The following is a 23,006-nucleotide window of genomic DNA, read 5'->3' as shown; positions in this document are numbered from 1 at the left end:
TGATTGGTCAGTTAGTTGGATGGTTTCGATAATACCTTTTCAGATGAGTCATGCGTAAGACAGTTTTGTTAATGCCAAATTTTGACTGACTTACGTCATACGTAACTTTTTGAACGTAAGTACGAAAAGTTACGTGAACTTAGCGAAGTTTCGTTAATCTCTGCCCAGGATGACAATCCAAATTTCAGACTTGTATATTATTTATGAGGTGAGTTATATGTCGAATGCATAGCTAAGAAACGCCATAGGCGAGTGCAGCTGCTGACCGCCTTGATGCAGTCTCTTAATTGTTGCGTATTACATTCAATTCAGCAGTTCTAAAGACAACGAAAATAATATACCTCTAACCATCACTCTATGCACGATATCACACCGAGATCAAGATTGTGAGATTATCAGTTATTCTTCTTATATGTTGATAAATTTGTTAGAATTTTGTGCGCGCACGGTGACTCTGGCATTTTGAATTTTTTAATGTGTCGAATATTCATTGAAATGTTGAAAAGAATAGGCAAACAAGCGAGGTTGCATTATCTTACGGCGCTTACATGCATGATGTGCCTATTTTATCGAACAAACATTTCTTCAACTCGTTACGCGGTTGGGTCCTGAACTAATAACGTTCGTTTATATGACTCAGTCATATAAATGTTTCAGAGCTAAGAAATGAAGAGCTTCTAAAATTATTTTTGCTCATTTCAAAAGTAGGAATTTTCCGTGTAGACAAGCCTATTGCAACATAATATCGTGAGAGACTCTTGTTTAACTGTGACTCTAAAGCGAACGATTATTTCTAGACTAGAAATATATTTTTCTATAAAAGCACAAGAATCGGCCACAGGCCTATCCATGCATATTCTCCAATGCCGAAGATACTATACTACTAAATCCTATTGATAATTACTACACCCGCAGTAGATATACAATTGTGTTCAAATTAATTTATTATGTTCGAAAAACTTAACCTTAGAGCTCGCCTGCATTACGGCTCGATGAAAATGCAAATACAAACTTTGAAGAAGGCTACCCAGTTAAAATTTTGAGACGGTACCGACGCAGGGCTTGGCCGAGCCTGTCGCGCTTTAGCTGGGCGGAGAAGTGAAATAACAAGTTAAGGTAGCTTGTGCGGAAGTTGAATATTTTGATTTGCTAGGATCAGAATGCATGAAGAAGTTCTAGACAGATGCAGAATTTCAACAAAATAGTGTTGGATGAAGATTCTGATCTGGCCGTTAGAGTTTGGGGAGTTGAACAAAAAAAAAATTATCAGGCCCTAGGGGTTTTCCGGGGGTGTTGATCGGCATGGGTAGATTTTATATCATAGTGAGGATTTTGTTCAGAGTTGGGTGTTCGTATCGGAGGGTCACCACTTTGGAGGAGGGTTGTGGTTTCTTAACAGTGGTTGGAATTGAATAAGATTTTTGCCGTCCCTTTTCTTTAATTGATTGAGGTAATTTTATATTATCTAGGGTGGAGTGAAGAATATCAAGTTTCAGTTATTTATTGGAGAAAGTCGGGCTGAAGAAAGAATCCGCCGATCAACACCTGTAACAGTAATGGCCGTTAGAATCGACATGACATGAACACAATGGAATAACAATATCAGAAATACAGAAAATACAAATGATTTAATTATGACAGTTACGGAAATGTTTATCGCATTAAAAGAACTGAATTGTAGTGAAGAACTTAGCGTCTTACCCCCTTAGCAGATGTTCACACCCCACGACTTCGTTCAGAAAAATGACTAATGCGCGGTTGGCAAATGGTTCTTCACTGGCGTTCTTGACAAAATTCACAATATTTGCTGGTACGATTTAAACATAATATTAGTTTAAATTTAACATAATATTAGTTTAAATTTAGTTACGAATAATCGTAACTAAATTTTTTATCATTCAGGAATTACACGAGTGTTATTCGTGCTCAAAAATTGATGATTAACTGTCTGGATATTTTTATAACGGTTTAATGATGAAATTGATGAAATGCGAAATGAGCAATCGAGATCAAGATAAGTAAGATATTGTTACAGAGGTCGATAATCACGAGTTTGAAGGTTAATTAAAATTAATTATGACATTCAAGAGAAATACTAGTGCGAGATATAAATTCGAGTCACTACAGATGTAGGCGAAAAATACATCAATCTTTCCAACGTCAATTCATTGTATTAATCTGCATCACTATACTATTCATCATCACGGGTACAGCGACGATGGTGTGCAATAATGAATCACTGATATGCACTGAATCCCCCACTATTCGATCACAAAATCTATACAATTTTATAAACAAATATTGTAATATATTCGCTTAACGATGACCAGGTGAATGGGGTGTCTTGCCTGTGTTTTCTAAACCAACGTCTATATAGCTAACAATTATCTCATCACTTCATTACAATTATCTTCAAAAGGGAGTAATTCAAGCGATAGCAATAAATTAACATATATACATAACATATTGTTTTAAAATACATGAAGATGGGCCACATCTGTGTGTATTTATAGATAACGTACGTTTCTAAGACAGATAACGTACGTTTCTAAGACTGATAACGCACGTTTCTAGGATAGATAACGTACGTTTCTACGACAGATAACGTACTTTGACGTAAATTTAATTATCGTACGTTAAATTTACGACATTACGTGCGCAATTTGTAACACATGGCGTTGTCTGCCGCCATATATGGTCGAAATTGTGATCAAGTTTCATTTATAATCCTTATTTAATCCTGAGAATGTTGAACCATAGAATATTTTAGTAAATTAAATTTTAAGGTTTTAAACAATAAATTATAAAAATTAAATATTAAGTTTTCTGTCTTTCTACTAATGTTTTTCCATAGTTTATTGTAAGTTGTGATCGTTTTATTTGACTGCATAGCACATGTCGGCAATTTTTGAAATTATGTTGTGCAATTATGCTAAATTAAATGAAGCAAAAATCGAAGGTCGTTTATATTTGAAAATAGGATTGGTAGGCAATTAAGTACATTAATCTTGAAATTTGGTGATGATTTCGCCTATAGTTAGTTACAAGGGAATTCGAAATTAGCTTTGATGTTTACTCACCTGTCTTGAAAATTTTTCTTCACATGTAAAATCTTATTTTTTAACCCAGCCCATTTTAGTCTGGAATCAAATGAATGCCCATAAAACAACGCCGAGAGAGGCGTTTTAAGCGCTATTTACATGAGAATAATTTACACGCAGATATTCTATGTTAACCTGGAAAACTGTAATGCTGAATAATCGTAAAGTATCTAACCTGGAAAACTGTAATGCCGAATAATCGTAGTTTCTAACCTGGAATACTGTAATGACGAATAATCGTAAAGTATCTAACCTAGAAAACTGTAGTGCCGAATAATCGTAAAGTTTCTAACCTGGAAAACTGTAATGCCGAATAATCGTAAAGTATCTAACCTGGAAAACTGTAATGCCGAATAATCGTAAAGTATCTAACCTGGAAAACTGTAATGCCGAATAATCGTAAAGTTTCTAACCTGGAAAACGGTAATGCTGAATAATCGGAAAGTTTCTAACCGGGAAAACGGTAATGCTGAATAATCTTAAAGTTTCTAACCTGGAAAACGGTAATGCTGAATAATCGGAAAGTTTCCAACCTGGAAAACGGTAATGCCGAAATATGGTTATGACGACATAATATATTGTCCACCATATATTGTGTTTTCTAATAAGGAATCAGGCTTGAAATTTGTAGTCTAATGATGAAGGAAATACAAAAATTTAGCGTCATAGATCGATTATTCGGAAGAGAAACTAAGTAAAAAGGTCGATGAGAAAATAATTAGTTTCCAGTCAGCGTTCGATGATGAAATAAAAAATTCGGAATAACTCATTGAAGAAAGCTTGAAATCAATGAACAAAGCTGATGATGAAATACTCAAAGCACAGTCGGCCTCTGAAGAAATGAAAAACATCAAACTTCAGAATTAAGGATTCATAACCTCCAGTCACAATTGATGGAAAAATATCTTTTGTCTGAGTCGATCAGAAATTATGAAATTTGGATATAAACTTAGCTTCAAGCAGTGATTAAAAATTTAATAACAAACCGGGAAAAAATCATGGAGTTACGAGCAGAGTCAGTTTTTCGTTAAAAGATGGAAGAGGTTGTTAATTAAATCTAGGTATATAAGAATATATTCTGAGTTTTCAAAATATATTACCTAATCAGAATAAGAAATTCTTTTCTTTCGAGGTTAACGAAGTAAATTTGAGACGTGATATGACCGCCTTTATTTTTAGCGCATTTTCTCATATATGGAAAAAATGCGCTTTTGTGCTCGTCATGTCCGTCCGTCCGTCTGTCCGTGACCTCACGTTTTCGTCGATTATGAGAAAATCCGCTCTCTGTCACTCATTGCAGTGAGTACTGAGTTATATTTTTTTAAATATGAAACTGTGCTGATATCTCATTCACATTGACGTCAGAAAAAAATGCCTAATCTTGTTTGATACCAAGTCATGCTAATTTTACATTGTTGCAGCCATGCACCTAAAGTTCTCAAAACTTACCTCATCCCATGACATCTCGATGAATTAGCATTTTCGCAGTTTCATTGTAAAAAATTAGTGAACAGAGATGTTTGCGACACGCACAACAGACAAACCTCATCAGAAGAGGAATTATTTTCATAATCAAAGTGACGTAGAGAAGTCATAGATAACTTTTCGCTTGAAAATATTGTGACACTTCAACAATGGTAAGAAAATTTCTTACTATCGAAAATCCTGTAATATTTGGTCTTCGTATCAACAATGAAAAAGTCGATACACAACTAATCATAGATCTTATCCTGCAATTCCAGGTTAGCTTATATCAATTTAATTCATATGTCCAGAATATTACAATATAAGGGGCAGATTTACGACAAAATAAAAAAAAAATACAACCTTATGACAGAATTCCCCCTTGATAGTGAAGTCAACATTGCAACTTTTCAGCATTCGTTCAGTTGCGCACTATATGTATAGGTTTACCCGCTTACGCGCAGAATTTTCAAATGGGATTAAATGCATGCAGAATTCAGTAAACGAATTTAATTGAAATGCAATAAAGTTCTAATATGGCAAATATGATTATTTCTTATGAATTTCGCAGCATCTACTTCGACGCATATGCGAACTAAAGAGATGTACTGAGCTATATTCCTGCTAAAATTGTTGCTATTATAGCCAAGGTTTATAAATACAGATATTCATAAAATAACCTATATAAACTTTTAGATAAATAACTTATATAACTCATAACTAGGGCCAAATTGTTCTAATTAATTAATGAATTCAGTGCTGCCAGCGGAGGCGACTTCATTATCTTATCTTCAACATGACTAATTCTGATAACTGAACTCATAGCTGCAGTTGTAACAGTGGGAGTCGAGTTTCAGTGCAAGCAGGTTTTAGTCCTGACGTTGCGGGGATACATCGTTTACGTAAGTAACCTATACCGAGGGTCACGTTGTTGTACAGAGTTGAGGAGACAGTTCACGGGAATAATGGTCATCCGATAATGGTGAATATTTTCACACGACATGATATGTTTGGTGATGGTAAATATAGATTGACGAACCCACTTCGTCCCTAGGAATTATATATTTTAATCATTCAATGAAGGGAAAAATACCCTTCGGTAATTCAATTATCCTTGGATTCTGGAAAAGATTAGAAACTGCGCTGCGAAACGCGCGAATCAATCTTGCTAAATTTCTCTTACTCTCGAAGCAGCCGAGACTCAGCATAGCTTAGTATTCCATTTTAAATTATACCCGAAAACCTGTACCGGAAAATGCCTAAATAGAATTGGCTAGTGATAAGTGTAACGTTGCTGGGGTCACCCTGGTCCCTCCAGCCGTTCATACAGTACTTTACTTTGACCCCAACAGAAGGCGTGCAATAAAAGACGCTATGGTTTTCTCAGCACTCTTGTTTCCACAGAAATTCAATTCAGGCTATTAAAATTTCAAACACTCCTAGAAGGAAAATGAAACAAACTAATAAATGAACACAGTAAATGAACGCTTCTCATATTTAAACTGGTCCAACTATGAAACATCCGGTCAAAATGTTCTTCACCTGGCTGGACCGTGCCCGCAAGGCAGCTCCATAGCAAGACTTGCTAAAAGTGTAGCATATACTGTATATCTTGTTAATGCATCATTTTACTTGATATACAGTACTCAAATTTAAAGTAAATTATCTATTTTTCTCAACAGAGTAAAAAGGCGTACATTTCCCACCTGACATCAACATGGGAGGACGCGTAGTGCCCATCGTGGTTCAGAAAGAAGGATCTCGAGAGTTCGGACTCAACGAAGAGGCCCTCATGAGCGTCTTACACAGACCTGAAGTGCGCGATACTGCCCTCTGCGTGGTGTCTATTGCAGGGGCTTTCAGGAAGGGCAAGAGCTTCTTCATGAATTGTCTCCTGAAATACTGCATGAATAAAGTGAGTATTCAGGATGCCGATCAGTTTATGGAGGACATTTTGGGCCCACATCCGGTCTAGTAGAATGAAAACCATCACGCTCTCATCGGCTACGGCTTGGTTCACACAACCATGCCGGGCATGTGCGAGTAACGGCGTAGTCCAATATCGTTTAATGTATTTCTATTCAACCATTCTCACCAGCCGTGCCAAGTCATAAGATATATGGACCGGTACGTGACTGCAGCGTTGCCAATGTTATTATTCCGATTATATCAGGTTTCCAGCTCAAAATACCAGATTTTAGCATATATACCAGATCAAACATATCCATACCAGGCACAGTCTCAATATACAAGATTTGTTAAATCTGGTATGGAAGGTGTCGCAATAAGAAACTCAACTACGGACAAAAGCGGCGCGCAATGTGTAAAATCTGCGGCTACTTTACTTTGGTTGAAGTTGTCTGATATTGATCTTTCATCCACATCAATTCTTCGATACCTAGGACTCACCAGACTGGCTGGGTGAGCAATTGCAGTCAATTGGAGGCTTCGTATGGAGGGCAGGTATGGAGAGAGAGACCACCGGAATTTCTATCTGGAGCGAGCCTTTCCTCTTCACTAAATCAACGGGCGAAAAAGTGAGTGCATCTAGAGGTACAAATTTGTTTATCTGGATAGTTTTCATCCGTTATTATTAAAGTACTGAGTAATTGTTACGGCTATAATACAGCATTAACGGGTTAAGAAACATTAGCAATGGGATTCACGTTCTATTCACAGTATGGAATAAATATACCAGCGGTCTGAACGAAGAGCAGAACTCATCTGTCTTCTATGATATTCATTCAGAATTTGAGATTTAGAAACTTGAGTGAAACATTATTTGTAGTACAAAACTTAATTTTTGTGTTGTTCCAGGTTGCTGTGATCCTTATGGACACCCAAGGCACCTTCGATTTGGAAACGTCGGCACAGGTAATCAAAATTTACGTGGAGACAGTTAATTTGAGATCTCATAAGTCTTCAGCTTTAAGGGTTACAAGATCCATTTTAGGTTATATATTTTAGTCTCCCCAAATTTCTTGGTTAAATGGTGCGATAAAAGTTGGTGCGATTTCTTTCCCTAAAATGATGCGAGAAAAGTTGACCAGCCACATCTTAGTTTAGGGATTAAGTAAATATTATGGTATATGTTAAGAAAAATTAAGAATTTGTTGATAAAATGTGTCTGGGTAACCAAAATTATAAATTTGGCCAATCGTTTCATTTTTAAATTTATTATATTTAATAAATATAGAAATACACGTAATCTATATTTTTATTTTTTTAATAATCTTCGATGGTGGAAAGATTATTTATAATGCAATTTCTGTAGTTATATATAAGAACAGAAATTATATATATACATATTATATAATTATATATACTAGTGTAGGCTGGCAGAATTTCTTCTCTTAAGCAAGTTTTGTTAAAGACCAGAGAATTAGTTTTATTTATTAGCTTCTTGTTAGTTTTTTCAATAAGTCGTACTAAATTCTTCGTAGGTGTTGGAAGATTGAAAATTAAATTACCGATAGACATTTTTAATATTGAAAGACGTTTCGAATATACGATATTCATTTTCAAGTTAAAGACGCAATGAGTAACGAAATTTGGGTTGACATATGTACGAAATCAAGTAAATTGGATACCAATCAAATAATGCTACAATTTCTTTAATGTGATACTACAGGAAGATTTTACAAGCGCAAAAACTACTCGGTAAACAATCTCAAAGTTCTGACGAAGCCGGTGGTTTGAAGGTTGATAGCTGGAGTCCTCTCCTTAATGATGAGGGCCTCAGCTATAGCCAGTCGTATAGGATCGGGGCACCGCATAACGATACTGTGCATTCTTCCAATATCGGGCGAGTGATGGTCTCGTTGTGGGCCTCCTTAATTCAAGTGCTTCCTTGGTCCTCCGGACTGAAGGTGTCAGGTGAGACGTCGGCTTAGAGTCGTGGAGAAGACTCCACGACCAGAACCAAATGACCAGTGGCTATAAAGCAGATGAGCGGATCATTAAATCTATCGTTCACAACAACATCGTGAACAACTCAAATAACAACAAAATTAAACTGCTGATCTACTGTAGAAACTTGAAAATTAGGAATATTGTCATGAACAATAACCCTTGCAAAAGAACAGGACCTCTCCAAGAGACCAATGTAGTCTATAAATTTTCTTGCAATAAAGAAGGTTGTAGACTTCTTCCTAATATGGACTACATCGGGCTCACAACCACGACTCTAAGCCGACGTCTCACCTGCCACCTTCAGTCTGGTGGACCAAGGAATCACTTGATGGAGGCCCACAACGAGACCATCACTCGCCCGATATTGGAAGAATGCACCAGTATCGTTATACGGTGCCCCGATCCTATACGACTGGCTATAGCTGAGGCCCTCATCATTAAGGAGAGGACTCCAGCTATCAACCTTCAAACCACCGGCTTCGTCAGAACTTAGAGATTGTTTTCCGAGTAGTTTTTTGCGCTTGTAAAATCTTCCTGTAGTATCACATTAACGAAATTTTAGCATTATTTGAATGGTATCCAATTTACTTTATTTCGTACATACCTATGTCAACCCAAATTTCGTTACTCAATGCGTCTTTAACTTGAAAATGAATGTTGTACATTCGAAACGTCGTTCAATTTTAAAAATGTCTATCGGTAATTTAATTTTCAATCTTCCAACACCTACGAAGAATTTAGTACGACTTATTGAAAAAACTAACAAGAAGCTAGTAAAAACTAATTCTCCGGTCTTTAACAAAATTATATATACATATATAATTATATTAGTGTAGTTAGGCAGTAGTTCTTCATTTATACAGGTTTGATTGAAGACCAGAGCGTACTTTTTATTATATTATTTATATAATTATATAGATACAGAAATTATATATAATATTGTTATAATTACTCAACAATATAATAGTCCACCCAAAAACATGGTTATGTAGATTAAGACATCTAGAAAAAGGTGACAAAAGCTGTCCGGGCAACTATCGCCCACACAGTTTGACAAGTGTCGTTTGCAAAGTAATGGAATCTGTTGTGAGGAATAAATTGATGGATCATTTGACTGTTAATAATCTCCTATCAGACTGTCAACATGGCTTTATTGCCGGAGATCCAGCACCACTATCATCTTGTCAATTCTGAATGAATGGACCCGCCTGATTGACGAAAGGGAGCCAGGAGATGCAGTGTACCTCGATTTTGTCATGGCATTTGATAGTGTCCCACATGAGCGGCTGTTGCGTAAATTGGAGTCTTTGGAAATTGAGAGTAATGTACTGAAATAGATCTGAGATTTCCTAGTAGGTAGACGACAACGTGTCAGTGTTAACGGAACCGTATCAGACTGGGCATCAGTGCGCAGTGACGTGCCATAAGGAAGCGTTCTTGGGCCTATTCTGTTTGTTGCGTTTATAAACGATCTGTTAGAAGCTGTGTCTAGCGTGTGCTCGATGTATGCTGACGACACAAAAGTTTAAAATACAGTGAAGAATACGTCGCAAAAAGTACAGTTGCAAGGTGATCTTGACAGGTTAGTGGACTGCAGGCTGATATAAGTGGCAGCTGCGTTTTAATATTAACAAGTGTAAAGTAATCCACCTTGGCAAGAACAATGAACAGCAAGATTACAGTACGAGAAGACATGGTTGCAATAACAGAGTGATGATGTCAAAGTTGACAATGGAAAAAGATTTAGGAGTGTATGTCGACAATGTGTTGAAATTTTCTAAGCATATTGAAGCTCAAGTTAATAAAGCCAATAAACGACTTTGACTGATCAGACGCTCTCACGAGTACATACGTATATGCAGAAGCGATGAAGCTGTTGTTTGTCGCTGCCGTGCGTCCGAACCTAGAGTTTGGAAACTAGTAAATAACAAAAATTTAGTCGAGAGTGTTCAAAGACGTGCAACTAGGATAATGCCCAAGCCTCATGAAGAAAGATTGAATATTATAAAGCTTCCAAGTCTCTGTTATCGACATCAGCGTGGTGACCTCATTGAAGTATATAAGTATTCCCACGATACAAGGTTCAGGTCCCAGGAGTCCTAGAGTTTGAAACAAGAACCAACACCAGGGGCCACGGCTATAAACTAAAAAAAACAGCGTTGCAACTCATTCATGCGACAACATTTTTTCTCGCTTCAAGTCACCGACATGTGAAACAGCTTCCATGATAGCATCGTTGACGCTCCGAGTATGAACGCCTCCAAGAACAGACTTAGACGAAGCTATGCAGATGCATATGTTTAGTCCTAAAATGCCTAGCAACTTACGGACCAGGCAATAAGTCCAGCAGCTATCTCAATCAATCGTCAGTTATGGAATGATCGGGTTCCAAAGGCCGGATCCCTTGTGGAATCAAGTCACGAAAACAACAAGAGTCTATTTATAAGTGGCAGCTGCGTTTTAATATTAACAAGTGTAAAGTAATCCACCTTGGCAAGAACAATGAACAGCAAGATTACAGTACGAGAAGACATGGTTGCAATAACAGAGTGATGATGTCAAAGTTGACAATGGAAAAAGATTTAGGAGTGTATGTCGACAATGTGTTGAAATTTTCTAAGCATATTGAAGCTCAAGTTAATAAAGCCAATAAACGACTTTGACTGATCAGACGCTCTCACGAGTACATACGTATATGCAGAAGCGATGAAGCTGTTGTTTGTCGCTGCCGTGCGTCCGAACCTAGAGTTTGGAAACTAGTAAACAACAAAAATTTAGTCGAGAGTGTTCAAAGACGTGCAACTAGGATAATGCCCAAGCCTCATGAAGAAAGATTGAATATTATAAAGCTTCCAAGTCTCTGTTATCGACATCAGCGTGGTGACCTCATTGAAGTATATAAGTATTCCCACGATACAAGGTTCAGGTCCCAGGAGTCCTAGAGTTTGAAACAAGAACCAACACCAGGGGCCACGGCTATAAACTAAAAAAAACAGCGTTGCAACTCATTCATGCGACAACATTTTTTCTCGCTTCAAGTCACCGACATGTGAAACAGCTTCCATGATAGCATCGTTGACGCTCCGAGTATGAACGCCTCCAAGAACAGACTTAGACGAAGCTATGCAGATGCATATGTTTAGTCCTAAAATGCCTAGCAACTTACGGACCAGGCAATAAGTCCAGCAGCTATCTCAATCAATCGTCAGTTATGGAATGATCGGGTTCCAAAGGCCGGATCCCTTGTGGAATCAAGTCACGAAAACAACAAGAGTCTATTAATTGTATGTCTACAAGAGTATGGGCCTATTTCTTCGGTGCCGACACTTCTATTCCATTCAATTCTATTCTAAGTGTTTATTTCGGATTTCAAATGAAGAATCTGTTATAAGTGAGTGATACAGGGAATATAAATCTTGCACAGTTAATTACAATCTGAGTTTCAAAAATATTTTTCTTCTACAAAGCTCATCGAACATTTATTTGTCGAGAATACGAATAAAGCTAAAAAAAAACTTACTGATCCCTCATTTCGGCTACAGCTTTTCTTGTGTCCCATTCCTCGCAGGAATCCACGTTCATATTCGCCCTGACTCTGCTGGCCTCTTCTGTCACCGTCTACAACCTGATGAACCAGATTCAGGAGGACGACCTCATGAACCTCCAAACTTTCAGCTCGTATGGCGTCTTGGCTCAGGAAAATAGTCAAGGCACGCGTTCATTTCAGGTACAAAGCTCGTACACATTTCTGGTACACAGCTCGTACACATTTCAGATACACAGCTCGTACACATTACAAGTACACAGCTCTTTTGGATACTCGTTGAATTTTTACCACTCCAATGGCCCCCCTCTCGTGTGGGTGCTAAATGAACCATGTTCGCGTAGGCATTGCCTATTGGCTTACTTATTATTTCCCGTATATTAAAGAATCAAAATATTATTTCAATCATATCCGTATTTTTTAAAAACGAGTTTTTTGTCAATGGAGGCTTGAACATTAACCTTAAAGTGATATTGTTACAAAAGTTCAAGTGTATGCTGCTAGGAATGTATTTATTTCAGTTTTGCATTTGACAAATGACGTAAGAGGATTTCATGTCACCCTACGACCAAAAGGAGCACCTCTTAGTATCAAATAAAATAATTTATCATCGCATATGATTAAAAATTGAAATAAAAAATCTGTACTAAAAAACCATAAACACGATTGAAAAATTCCCGGTTTGAGTAAACCATTATTGATATAGCTCATCACTGTAATAATCAAAATAAATCCTATCTAAGTTTATTACGTATAACTTGAAGCAAGTCCTTCTCAGTTGAAAGGGAATGAGTTGTCTGTTTTCTTCAGCCCATAACAAGGCTCAGTAATACGGTTAATTATTGCAAAGCATTCAATTCCATTCTGGAAAGATTCATTCCTCTATCTAAGGCAGACTTTGAATTGACAATATAGTGTCATGATCTGCTCGTTCAAAATAATAAAATACACGTAGTAATAGGTAGAACTTATCGGTCACTACTTTTCTGTTGCTATATGATTTCGTTTTATAAGTTCACTACCAAAGATTTCTTAGGATTCAAAAGAATATACTTTCGAATGACATGAAACGAACTGACTGAGTTTTACTTATGTTGTCCCGGTTCAGAAGCTGATGTTCCTCGTGCGCGACTGGAGTCATCCTACCACCCATGCGTACGGTCACAAGGGAGGCCAAGTGGTGCTGGAAAAAGTGTTAAACGTGAGTTGGCCCAAACATTGCGGAACCTATAATAAGTGCTTATGGTCTATCTATAATAGCAGAACAATAATTCGATGTTTAAAAGTGTCATTTTGAAGGTGCTAATAACAATTTTATTCGGAATGATGACACTTTAATCCCAAGATTGTACTTTAAACCTTATATACAGAGCCCATCTTCTATGGAATCATTTAGGATAAAAAGTTATATATTTTTTGACTAATAGAAAATTTTGTGAGTGGAAATTCTTAAAAGCCTGAAGATCCTCAAAACATGCTCATAATATAATTGTGTATGCTTACATAAAAATCAGATATATTTCACAAAAGAATGCGAATATACCTTAAACTAGAAGTGCTAGAGAAAAACAGCCGGTTTTAAAATCAGCAGCAAATATGCTTCCCATTATAATGACCTCAGAACCGTTTTCTCTGTTGAGAAAATGAGTCAACTCAACTCTGCTGAGTTGTGCAATCTTCCCAGTGCATCCAATATTCGGAGACGCAGCAAAAATTTACCGGTTATTCTCCAGCAAGTGAGGTTTGAAGCGATTATAGCCCAATACTTAGCAGTTTCTCGCAGGAAATTCACACAAGCTCTCTCTACTGATGTTTATATAAGTAGACAGCAAAATTCACATAAAAAAATTGGAGCCAATATTTTATATTAGATCAATTTGTACGGATACTTGGCTATTTATACTACACGCAAGCTACGGATTGATCCGAGTATTTCCATTGTTAGGTAAAGGAGGAACAAGAGCCGGCGCACCAGAGGTTGAGACAAGGCCTCCGTCAGAGTTTTGAGGAGCTTGAGTGCTACCTCATGCCTCATATTGGCCTTAGCGCCTCGCAGGACCCCAACTTCAAGGGGCAACTGGAACGTGAGCCCCTGGACACAATTAGGCTTTTTCGTGTTTCAATTTTTAAAAAACTCTATATATATTTCCAGTTTCTTTTTGTGAATTATTTTCGTACCATTTTTTTATATTTATATCCTTAAAAATTACTTGCATGATAATTATCTGTATTAGGTCTTTAACTTTACTTTTCCCAAAAAGTTTCAGTTTCTCTGATTAACGTTATTCCGTTCTTGCTCGTTTCATTGACTTCTTGCAACTGAGATTCCAGTGATAATTGAACATAATCTTGGTATATTGAAGGAGAATCATTTCCCTCAATGATCAGTCGTTCTATGTACTGCAAAACAAATTTTGTAATATGAAGTAAATTTCTCATATATGTGATTCTGTTTAGAGTTACATCCGTTATTCGTGGAGCACCTGAAGCTGCTGGTGCCTCGCCTGCTGGCGCCTGAGAACCTCGTGGTGAAGCGATCATGTGTGACGCTGGGGAAGCCCGCCACGGCAGACGAGCTGGTAGAGCTGTGCAGAACCTTCATAAAATTCTTCAATAACGAAAATCTGGTCCAGGCTACAAGCATGGTTGAGGTGTTGATGCTAGGAAGGCTATAATTCAATGACACCAATGAATTTAATTTGGGAAGTGTAGTGAATTTGATTTCAAATTAAGCAAATGAATTTTGAATGGAAGTCATTCAAGTTTTAAAAGAAATTCATTCGAAGATATAATCGCCCCAATATGTACCATTCTGTCAATTTTGCTATTGCACGGAAACTTTAATGCAAACTTATCAAAGACATTAGGGATTGTCGGCTTCCTGTCGACCAATTTCAGAAATTTTTGAAATATTTCATATTGCATTTCCTGCTGCAATCTCGAAAGATATTGCATTTTAAGAAATTGTGCTGACTACCTACCTTTCAGCTGATGTCAAGTATGGCAAGCGAGGCAGCTCGCATCAGGGCCCTTGAGGCCTACAGAGAAGCCATGGACTTGATAATCAAGCCCGATGTGGAAGATCCTCAAGCGGCAGTTCTGGTTGAACACCACTTCGAGTCAAGCAAAAAAGCCCTTTCAGTTTACGCCAAGGATAACCCGTACGCCAAAAACTGCGCCGTATTCCCAATTGCTGATGAAATAAGAGAAAAACTCAAGTCGGTGAGTAAACCGAGTGAGGTGAATCTTGTGAAACCGTGCTAGTAGTATTTTCAGCTGGTACCCCAATATGAAGTTTCTCACGCTTAACTTTCCATTGCTTTCACAATGTATTCCTTACCACTTGAGTTGAAATATGATTACTGTTACGGGGTTTAGTATGTACTGGGCGTAACTAGAGATCCAAACCTATATCCGCAAATAAAAAGAACTTAACCTGGCTGGACCTAACCTTAGTAGAAAGATGTCAAGCAACGTAAAGAAGGGTTTTATACACACCTAACCATAACCTAACGAGGTTGGCGTTTTTTAGAATGTCCGGTAGTATAGTTCATTTATTTTCGTGTCCGGTTTTTAAGCACAAACTAATTGCAGAGTTAACAACCGGACTCGATTTTGTCCGGTTTTCTAACCCCTGTCCGTTAATGTTACCAATTTTGTCCGGTATTGTATAATTTGGGTTATTGTGCGACACGTTTGTTAAGAGTTTTCGAAAACCGTGTCGCGGTATTTTTGTGCTAAATATTAAGCATACTTTAGACAATAGCGCGACATTTTTGGCATATTGTGCGACAAAATGTCGCGCAATAACTGTCTCGGTATGTACCAATGTCGCGGAATCTAGATATGATTAATTTTTGCTAATAGTGCGACACAAAAAAAGATGAACGCTATTATGCGACATGCTAATTAACAAAAATCTCGTTAGGTTAGGGTTAGAATTAGGGTTAGAGGTTTGAAAAATGTTTTTTTAGGCACTTTTTTACAATTTTACTAAGGTTAGGTCCAGCCAGGAAAGGTTCTATTACATTAAATAACTAATTGAAAAACGTCGACTAATCACTGTCGCGGAATTACCAATATATAGCAATATATATATATAGGTTGGCAGAATTTCTTCTTTCAAGCAGGTTTCATTGAAGACCAGAGAATTTGTTTTATTCGTAATTTTCTTATTAGTTTTTAGTTTGAACTGGCAAATCGAAAATCAGGTTACCGATGGACATTTTTATTTCGTTAACGACGTTTCGAATGTTTCTATCATTCATTATCAAGTTAAAAGGCGCATTGAGTGATGAAGTTAGCGTCGACATAAGTACAAAATCAAGTAAATAGGATACTACTCAAATATCAAAATTGTTAGGAATAATTACAAAATCATTTGTAATTATTCCTAACAATTTTGATCTTATTTGTAGCTTTCAAACAGGAGCAAACAATTTTGCAATTGACGTGAATCATGATATGTAAATACAGATTTATTTGAGAGAAATCTTTGGACATATTGTTAGAAAATGTTCATTTTATATATTTTTTAAATTGCTTGACGCAAAAACTAGAGCACGCACTTACATGTGGTTTGCTGCGTTAAACGCGCCTCTCCTGCAGCTACAAAATGAACCAAGAAATCGGAGAAGCCTAATATTTTTATTTCTGGCGTATATGCTCCCCTTAAATTCCTTGTTCATTTGTAATTTAAGCAATAAAGATATTTGAAGCTTGTTATATTTAGGAAATGGAAGAGATGTTCGTGGTCACCATCAGGACCAATGGAGAAGAGCAGAAGGCGCGCTCAAGCTGCGCTGCCGCCAGCAAAAAAGCTAAGAAAGCCTACAAGAAGGCCATGTCCCCAATAAACAGCCTCACTGGAGACGTTCTTGGCGCTTCCAGTGTTCTGAAACTTCACTCAGATTCAAAGGACCAAGCCATGACAGCCTACGATGAGGAAACCAAAAACATCGTCAAGACAGAACTGTTATCTCTTCGAAATGAAATTAGAGCTCAGCTTGAGGAGGTCAGTACATGGTTGAGAAAAATTTTACTTCGTCCAATTTAGCCCGAATGTCCAAAATCGCAATCTGCATGAAAATATCCACTGATGTGTCATTTATTGAACATGCCGCAAACTGTTTCTGTAAACAAATTAACATACAAATGAACAAACTTACACTATTATAGAATGGTGATATAAACGTGGATAACTCGTCAATATTTCACCAGTAATATTCTAAGACGGAAGTAGTAATAAATAACAAGGATAAATAAATAGATCCTTACCAAACCAGTGCGGGCAACGTGCTGTCGCACCAGTCGCAACCCGTGAATGGTAACACAAATCGCTATCCAGCTAGGACTTGCCTACTTCTACGTAGGAAAATTTTCAGAAACTAGTACTGAACATGACATATCGAAATCTGCGGCTGCAGTGCATATTTGAATTTGTGTGAAAACCAACTGTAATTATTCATTTTTATCTACTAAATGAATAATTAATGGATTTCTGGCAACATCTAGTAGTGGAAAGTGCATGGCAATGCTGAGTTTAACTTTTAAATTGAAAATTTACTTTTAAATTCAGATCTAAAGGTTGAGAAGCATCTATGATGCTCGAGTTTGTATTCACTCACTGAAGCATCATAATAAACGATTTTACTGATAATTTTTGATAGTCCAGTGAATACTGATAGGTTTATCATGAAGTTGGTAAGGCACATGAACCTTTTGACTGATGGCAGCAGAGAAACGGCAATTTTCATGTTCTTCAATTTTGAGTCGTCCATTAAGCGGGACTTTGGTTAATTCCATGTACAGCTTGTAAGAAGGTTGAAAAAGATTCAATAGTGGTCGAATTCTCTCCAACAATTCTCTAATCCTCGTAAACTCTTGACTGTAAGCTAGGATTTCTTTGTCTATTTCACTGGTTCTGCTCGAGTAAACAAGCTTCTTGTAGCTGAAGTGTAATACCCATTCCGTCACGAAACAGTTTCATAACATGCTGTACATTTTTGCAGTTAAGATGAACATGAGTCAAAATACTTGAATACTGCGCCGTCTGGAACGTCGCCTTGTAAAAATCTGTACTGCAGATTCTGACCACACGATAAGAAGAGTAAATGGAATGTGAATATTTATAATGAGCTGATTATAATGTTTGACTTCACACTAAAGACAAGTTTCATTCCAGGAAATTGATCACAGCATCGAGTCTTATGTCGAGATGGATGAACGTAAACATAGAGCGCGCACGTTAAGCAACGCGGCCTACAACAAGGCCCTGCAAATGTATGAGGAAGCTATGGATAAAGTGACGAGCTTCGATCAAGAACCACTCGACGTTTCCTCCCTGAATAAGAAGCACTTAACATCAAAAGACGAAGCCATTGCAGCCTACCAGCGGGAACACCAAAACAGCGAGAGCATCAACCTAATTCCTGTTGTGAATGAAATGAAATGGCAACTTGAGAGGGTAATTATGTGTGACTAAACGATACATATTTAGTATTGAGTTATTGGTCAGATATTTAATATATGAAATTATTTTCAACATGTTATATTTTCAACAGCACTTACTGAAAAATCTGTATAATTGGATCCTACTTTCATATTTATTGCTAGTAAAATACAGTTGCAGTTGAAAAAAGAGAAATTTAAAATCAAATTTCTGCTAAGTGGATATGAGCGTGTTCTTTACTATTATTACTTCTACGATTTTGCGTGTCCACTATTATTACGGTCACTTAAATCGATAGGAAAATGTGTAGCCAATCTTGAACAGAAGTCAATGCCTGTAGCGAAAATTATTCGAGTGTCTAACCACAGATACAACTCTGTATGGCATGCCATAGTTTTGTCATTTTTAAATCGCAGGATTAACTTGTGATAATAACTTGTTTACTATATTTGATTAGTGAACTGCTGATTAACTCCATTTTCTATCTGGAATTCTCTTATAGTTTGGTTTGATATTTGTAATAATGTTTCAGACTATCGACATAAAGTACGCAAGCTACAGCGAAAGTAATGCGCGTAACTCGGACGCGCACTCATGCAGCAAAGTGGCTCAATGCCAATCGCTGGCTTCTTACAAGGAAAAAATTGACTCTATAATCCATCCCAACATCGATTACGTGGACTTCACATTCTTAGAAAATCAACACTTGGCAGCAAAGACACAAACTTGCGCTCTTTACGACGAAGGAAACAGATACACCATCAACAGAGAAGAGTTCCCTGTTGTCAATAAACTCAGAGCTCTACTTGTGAAAGTGAGTGATTACAGAAATTTCTAAGCTGACCTTGACTGAATAGTAAATTTGACCCTGGGACTTTCTCCTGTCGGCAGTAATGACATGAAACTCATAATCTGCGGTTCTTATAAATATTCACTTTCTTAACGAAGACACAACCTAAGATTTTTTGATGGCACCTTTCTTAATGCGCTTTTCCAAGTTGCACGAAAGAGAGATTTTTTATCGAAAATAACGTTTCTATTTGTTCCTGTTGTCACATCTATTACCTTCATACACGACTTTGGCAAAACGCCATTTGCACAACAAACCACTATTTTCTGCATAAGCCATTATTATTTTCTGCATAAGCCATATTTAAATTATTCAAAGACTATTGCAAAAGTGAAATGTTGATGGTTTCCACCAAGGATAATCACATTTTCAATATTTTTTTAAGTACTACACGCCGATGTCACTCTTAAATCGCTTTGCAAATCAATTAGCCAAACTTTCTACGCACTTTTGATAATTTCTTCTGATTCTGATTAACATTTGTGGAAAGTGAACGGTCATTATTGTTTGGACATCAAAGCGACTATATTAGATTATATTAGCTTCTATTTCAGGATATCAACGAGAAGTACGCCCACTGCGTCAAATTGAATGGCCATGCTCAGCAGGTGTGGTCATGCAGCGAAGAGGCCTACAAGGAAGCTCTCACTTCCTATACAGATAACATTTCCAATGCCCACCCCACAACATCATCCCGCGATATTTCCGAATTAGATAAGAGTCACCATAAGTTCAAGAATGAAGCCCTCTGTTTTTACACTGAGAAGAACAAAGGAAAAGAAAATATTCCGGTTGTGATGAAATTCAAAGCCAAACTTGAGAAAGTAAGTATTCAAGTGGGAACAACTCTAAATCTGGCAGGACAGTATTATTTTATAAATAAAAGTATTATTATTTTATCGTTTCTATTTATAATACAGAGGGTAATGTTGAAAACTTTCATGAATTATCGCCCGGATTTTTTGTTTACATTGGTACACACCATTATTTCAAACCATTACCAGTTCCATGCGACACAGTTAACAGATTAGCGAGGTGAGAAAACGGTGGATTTGTTGATCGTGACTGCTATAAGAACCTACGCTTAGATGGACTTGCTTTTCCTAACTCAGACATAAATCTTCACACAAAATTGCAGTAATTCAGAAGTTTGAATTATTTTCATATTGTAGTTCGTTGTTTGGTCTGTCATGTATAATCAAATATTGATATTTGAAAATTTATCTGAAATAATGCAAATGGCCGGTGTTGTTCTTCATAGTCAATTTATTCTGAATTCCTATCTAATTTTTTCTGTATGTTATGAGACGGACGTTCAAATCTACCTAATAACTATCAAACATCCGAAATGTTATTATTATTATCAAATAATATTTAATATCATCAAATTTTAGTAGTCCGATATATTATTAAAAACGATAATATTATCAAACGTCCAAGTCATGTATGGACGTTTGATAATATTTTCCGGTCTTAAGTTAACTTTTTCTCACACTCGCTCATAATTTCTTTACTCATTTTACCAGCTCCCAACTGAACCAAGCATTTCAACTGCTAATAATGTTTCGATGTATTTCCACTGTTCTAATTAATACATTTATTTTACTTGCTCCTAATGTAACATTGTATTTTTCCTGTTCCCAATCTAACCATTAATTCTACCTACTCGTACATTTACCTTTAATTTCAACTATCGAGAGTACAAAGAATTTTTCATGCGATCTATAATAACTATTCATGCAACAAACCTTAAGAAAGTGCTTTCCAAAAAAATTATATAGATACACATATTTCGTTTCTTCGTTACTTGAAATGTGTCACTGCAAATGGCCTCGTGCAAATGTAGATAACTTTCCTGTAGCTCATATGCTATCCTGTCTGATTAAATCTATGTAGAATAATTTCCTTACTTTTTTAAAAAGATTACTACGAAAAACTTGTCTAAAAGAAATGTTTTATCTTTAGAACACGAAAATAGATAGGCATACAATTCTACTACGTTAAAATAAAATTCCATTTCAAACGTAATCCTAAAACGTAGAATTTTTTCCCAAATATATTGTTCCTCACTGAACTATCACTTGGCTTATGAATATTTTCAATATTTCAGGAGATCGAGAAGCGTTACAACGACACGCTTTCGGATATCCTGGATGAATCAGAATGGGGTTTGGCTGCGGCAACTGTTAAAGTTATTAGCTATTTCCCAGGTGCTAAAAGAGCAATGGCCAAGGAGACAAAAGTTTTTGACGGAAACCAGGAAAGCAATCAAGAAAACAAAGATGACAATACTAAATTCGGTTCGGCGTGCAGGATGTTACTCGCTGTTCGGCACGAGAACGTGACAGCAAATCTGTCAAAATTTGACAGCAAAAATTTGATAGAAAAATCTGACAGCAAAAATTTTCTAATCTGAAATACCGTGTCTAATCTGAAATACCGTATCTGAAATACTTTAATGCCTAAAGTTTCCAACCTGAAATAAGGTAATGCTGAATAGGCATAAAGCTTCTAACCTAAAATACGGTAATGCCGAATAATCGTAAAATTTCTAACCTGAAATGCGGTAATGCCGAATAATCGTAAAGTTATTTACCTGAAATAAGTTAATGCCAACTAATCAAAAATTTTCTAACCTGAAATAGGGTAATGCCGAATAATCGTAAAATTTCTAACATGAAATACGGTAGTGCCGAATAATCGTTAAGTTTCTAACCTGAAATACGGTAATGCCAAATAATCGTAAAGTTTCTAACATGAAATAAGGCAAGGCCAAATAATCGCAAAGTTTCTAACATGAAATACGGCAATGCCGAATGATCTCTCAGGAAATTTAAAAGCGAAGAAAACACCACAAAAATTTAGCATATCTCTATTGAAAACGTTTCGGAGACCAGCTCCATCGTCAGTTCGATAAATCTAGAACACAGATAAAGGCAGAAAATTAGTTTGGAGTTAATAAAAAAACACAGAAGTTAAAAACCGAAATTTACAGACAAAGGGCAGAATAATAAAGTAAGTACCTATCAATTAACAATTTCTAATGGATAAGAACTATAGGCAGCATTCAAACTAGGCTTCTCTTTAAAAATATACAATGATTCCAAAATACGCATATCGGAAGCACCAGAACTATAAGCTAAAATCTTAAAGTCTGTGTCGGACACTGGAACGTTGCTCTGTTCAGCGTGAGTGCGCACAGCCGAATGAGGAGGGCGCGATAGTAACTGCCCAGTCCTATAACTCCTCCCTCTATGCTCAGCGACCCTAGTGTAAAAGTTGCGTGCCGTCATCCCAACGTACGCAGATGCACATCGTGCACAACTATATTTATAAACTAGGGACGATCGCATATGAGAAGGAAGGATATCTTTGTACCTAAAAACGGACCTATTTTGAAATTATTCGCCAGTAAGATACGAAAATAGGTTCGTTTTTTAGGTACAAAGATATCCTTCCTTCTCATATGCGATCGTCCCTAGTTTATAAATTTAGTTGTGCAAAATGTGCATCTGCGTACGTTGGGATGACGGCACGCAACTTTTACACTAAGGTCGCTGAGCATAGAGGGAGGAGTTATAGGACTGGGCAGTTACTATCGCGCCCTCCTCATTCGGCTGTGCGCACTCACGCTGAACAGTGCAACGTTCCAGTGTCCGACAGAGACTTTAAGGTTTTAGCTTA

General features: G+C 36.8%; 1 protein-coding gene across 1 annotated transcript; it reads left to right on the top strand.

Annotated features, from left to right (window-relative positions):
* Window positions 1-6,276: 6,276 nt before the first annotated feature.
* Window positions 6,277-22,193, top strand: LOC108683191 (atlastin-2; the record flags this gene model as incomplete). The annotated part of the gene is given in 13 exon segments (XM_018172485.2): window positions 6,277-6,480; window positions 6,968-7,102; window positions 7,383-7,439; window positions 12,046-12,204; window positions 13,130-13,222; window positions 13,967-14,105; window positions 14,479-14,672; window positions 15,010-15,243; window positions 16,754-17,035; window positions 18,206-18,487; window positions 19,005-19,286; window positions 19,877-20,146; window positions 21,433-22,193. Coding segments are annotated over 13 exon segments (2,637 nt in total), but the record flags the coding sequence as incomplete, so codon positions are not given.
* Between the last annotated feature and the right edge of the window lie 813 nt (window positions 22,194-23,006).

This window comes from Hyalella azteca, unplaced genomic scaffold (assembly GCF_000764305.2).
Source record: "Hyalella azteca isolate HAZT.00-mixed unplaced genomic scaffold, Hazt_2.0.2 contig10622, whole genome shotgun sequence".
NCBI lineage: Eukaryota > Metazoa > Arthropoda > Malacostraca > Amphipoda > Hyalellidae > Hyalella > Hyalella azteca.
Note: the sequence above shows the minus strand (reverse complement) of the source record. Positions and strands in the feature narration are given on the sequence as shown.